General features: G+C 36.6%; 1 protein-coding gene across 1 annotated transcript in view; it reads left to right on the top strand.

The window, feature by feature from the left end:
* LOC111873143 (transcription initiation factor TFIID subunit 5) overlaps positions 1-3,704 on the top strand; it is an 84,918-nt gene that overhangs the window by 42,199 nt on the left and 39,015 nt on the right. Inside the window, exons 4-5 of the mRNA XM_023867591.2 lie at positions 1,119-1,315; positions 2,416-2,614. Of these exons, the coding sequence (XP_023723359.2) occupies positions 1,119-1,315; positions 2,416-2,614 (396 nt within the window). The remainder of the gene's footprint in view (positions 1-1,118; positions 1,316-2,415; positions 2,615-3,704) is intronic.

The raw sequence follows: 3,704 nt of genomic DNA, 5'->3' as shown, positions 1-3,704 counted from the left end.
CCCATGCTGCCCGACAAACCATCGCTCAACTGCAACAGTTTGGATGGAACATCATCACCCATCCACCCTATAGTCCGGACTTGGCGCCCAGTGACTACCATCTCTTTCCAAAGTTGAAAGAACATTTGTCTGGAAAGCGCTTCAACAACGACAGTGAGGTGAAAGCTGAGGTTCGAAGTTTCCTGAACAGCATGGAGGTGAACTGGTATGACATGGGCATACAAAAACTGCCGCTGCCCTGACAAAAATGCATCGACCGAAATGGCGATTATGTAGAGAAATGAGTAAATGAGTACATGTTCAAGATTCAACTGATGTATCCAAAATTGAAAATAAATGTTTATTTTATATTTTCAAACACAGGAGATCTTACTTTTGGAATTACCCTTGTATATGTATATGTGTGTATGTGTGTATATATATATATATCATTAAATTACAATGAAATGCACTGCAGCAGAAGATTTAACACTGTTCTGAAAAGTGTGGAAGATTTCATCTCGTCTCATGACCTGTTCAATGTTCTTGAAACATTTCTCCCTTTGTAACTCAAGACGAACTAATAGATCTGAAGGCAGATAGAGCCCTTATGTAGAAAATCGTGAACTCTCATTGGTCCAGTCTTGGCTGTCACTAAAGGAAGGATTCCCTGTGATTTCGGAGGTCACTGTTAGAATCCTGTTACCATATTCTGTGTAGTTATGTGTACTGGGATTTTCAATGCCAGTGGAAATAAAGAACTTTAAAGAGGAAAGGGCTAAAAGCCATTGATGAAGAAATGGTGCTGCATTATTTACAAATTCTCCATGTGTCACTCTTGTCTACTCAACAAAGCAGGCACAAATACCACAACAAAACAGCAAGAATAGGCGTTTACACATAGTTATTTACTTTCCTCTAATGAACACTGTATGCCCAGGTCATCACTAGGCTATATTTGCTTAATTTTTGACCGAGATTATGGTTTATCTGCCACATTGCATGCAAATGCGTTGCAAGGATCTTAGTTTTGCTGTTGCATACATATATCCAGATCAACTGGTTTGACTGACATATGTTGCATACACAGCAGAGAGATGTGACCCACCATTCATAGGTAACAGTGTATTGTGCTTTAGGTCAAGTGAGTTTATCATCCGCATGTCAAGGGACACACTGTCCATCCTAAAGAGACACCTGCAGGAGAAGAAGCACAGTGTGGTCCTTAACATCATCCAGGAGCACTTATACTTTGATATGTATGAGGGTGTTGCTCGCAACAAGCAGCAAATAGAAGCCACTGCGGGTGCTCTGGTGGGGGAGGCTACTCGACAAGGTGAGTGTACTTGTGGACAGATTGGTGGCAGAAATTAATGTCTGTGACAGTCACAGAATGCTTTTACTTTGCAAAATGCGTTTCTTCATTACAGTTCGCAAAGTTTTTTTGACATATTACATTGTAGTCTTTGGCAAATATGGCATGAGATAATCTGGTAGGTAATGGTCAGTGTTTAAGAGGAACCCGTTTCCAGCTTCTTCAGTGTAGAAGGATGACATACTGGCTGACATCTCTCATTGGACACTGTTCTCATAGAACATTTTTGTTATCATTACCAGAGATACTACTCCCTGCATTTAGTGAAACCCGATACTTAGTGAACATAATTTTTGGTCCCAGCTGTAGGTCTGTATAAACAGTGTATTATTTTCCCCTATTTTATTATTTTTATTTAGTAAATAAGCTGCATTTAATGTAAGAAACTTTTGAGCTTGTAGAACCTATATATTGATTTAGTGCAGTTCTGATTGAAACATCAGTTGATACTCATGTTTTCCATCTGCCAATGTTTATTATTATGGAAACAAAATTTTTGGTGAGTGACGACATGTCTTGAACATGCACCAAAGCTGTGGCATCACTGCTTTGAATCCCAACTGTGATTCTTCCATTATTTACTTCATATGTCAATTATTTTAGAAATAAACTATGTTACTGATTACATAATTGTAATTATATGTAAAGAAATAGTTTCTTTAATATCTTGTTTGAAGAAATTATTTTATTATGATTATATATGGTAAGTACTATGAGAAAGTAAACAGTTTTTAATATAATTTTGTATAATGCCAATTTAATGTAAGAATCCATTTTCCCACAAATTTATTAAACAGGGATTTCACACTGAATCAAGTTTGAAATTCTTTTGTATACATCTATTTGAAACATTTGCTGGGGTGATCATGTTGTCTGTTTTTGAACTACCCATCATTGTTTACAATTATTAACCCAGTTTGCAAGCAAATATTTTCCCATACATGAAATGCCAAAGGCAGTCAGTCATTAAAGAAAAATATGATTTTAACGCTTTCTGATGTATCATTATTCCAAAAATGTTTTATGTTTTTGGATGTGCTTTTGATGCATCCTACCTACAGATAATAAGGCCAAGGTGTACTATGGGCTGCCGAAAGAGCCTGACATCCAGTACCTTCCCGTAGAGGAGGAGGATGATGCTGAAGGTGATGGAACAGATAAGCCTAAGAAAAAGAAACCCAAGAAGGATCCACTGTTCTCCAAGAAGACCAAGTCTGATCCCAATGCTCCTCCGGTTGACAGGATACCACTGCCAGACTTGTGAGTGTGATACTGATTGAATTCTTAACACCACAAGATTGGGGGGGGGGACTGAAAAATTGGGACATGTTTTTCCAAATAACATAAGACATGACCCTGTAGGTATTTTTCTGCATTATAAAAAGATAAAACAGTTCCATCCAGTGTGACTGGTGAAGATTTTTCTTATTTCAATTCTTCATGCCCTTACATGTTTTGGTTCATTTTAATATTGTCCACCCTCCTACATCTTGGTCTTTCCAGTGGTCTCTTTCCTTCTGGCTTTCCCACCAATATCCTATATGCATTCCTCCTCTCCCCACTCGTGCTACATGCCCTGCCCATCTCATCCTCCTTGACTTGATCATCAATACAGTTGGGAAACTACTATTACGATAGATGTTCTGAGCATTAAAATATACATACAATGTTGATAATATACAAATGGATACAAAATCCAGAGTTTTTACAACTACGACAATACAGCGCGCCACGAACAACCACAGGACAACATCAAAGAACCTTCTTCTCAAGAACGACAGGCAGTACACGTTTGGCCACCATCAAGAGAAGTAATAAGAAAGAGGACTCGAACCTATTTGGTTTATAAATTCTAACTTAACTAACAAAAATAAAAAATTTTAATATATCAAGACAGCCACTGTAGTTGTAAAAACTTTCGATTTTGTATCCATTTGTATATTATCAATAGGGCCCGGATTTCTATGACATGTCATATTTTTTTCCTAGGGTTTATTCCTATTTTTAAATGTAATTATGCATGTTTCCAGTCATTCTTATTGAAATTATGTCGTTTTTATTGTGCATATAAATGCATATTTTAGAGTTTTTTTGGTTTTACAGCATATTTTGGCATAATTTTGAAATAAGGTCATATTTTTGTCATTTTAGAAACAATTCTTTGATATAATGTAAAATTTCGGTTCCATAATGTTTAGTATTACAAAATAAATTCCAGGCTGGACTGTTGCTTCAATGTGGAATAGAGTTCAAGTACATGAAGTTCGTATTAAAAACCATATTTTTGACTGGACTGTACTTGCAGTTACAAAGGCGAAAATTTGTGAAATGTAGCATTTATGACCTGGCA

Source organism: Cryptotermes secundus, unplaced genomic scaffold (genome assembly GCF_002891405.2).
Source record: "Cryptotermes secundus unplaced genomic scaffold, Csec_1.0 scaffold259, whole genome shotgun sequence".
Taxonomy (NCBI): Eukaryota; Metazoa; Arthropoda; class Insecta; order Blattodea; family Kalotermitidae; genus Cryptotermes; species Cryptotermes secundus.
This window is presented reverse-complemented; position numbering and strand designations above follow the sequence as displayed.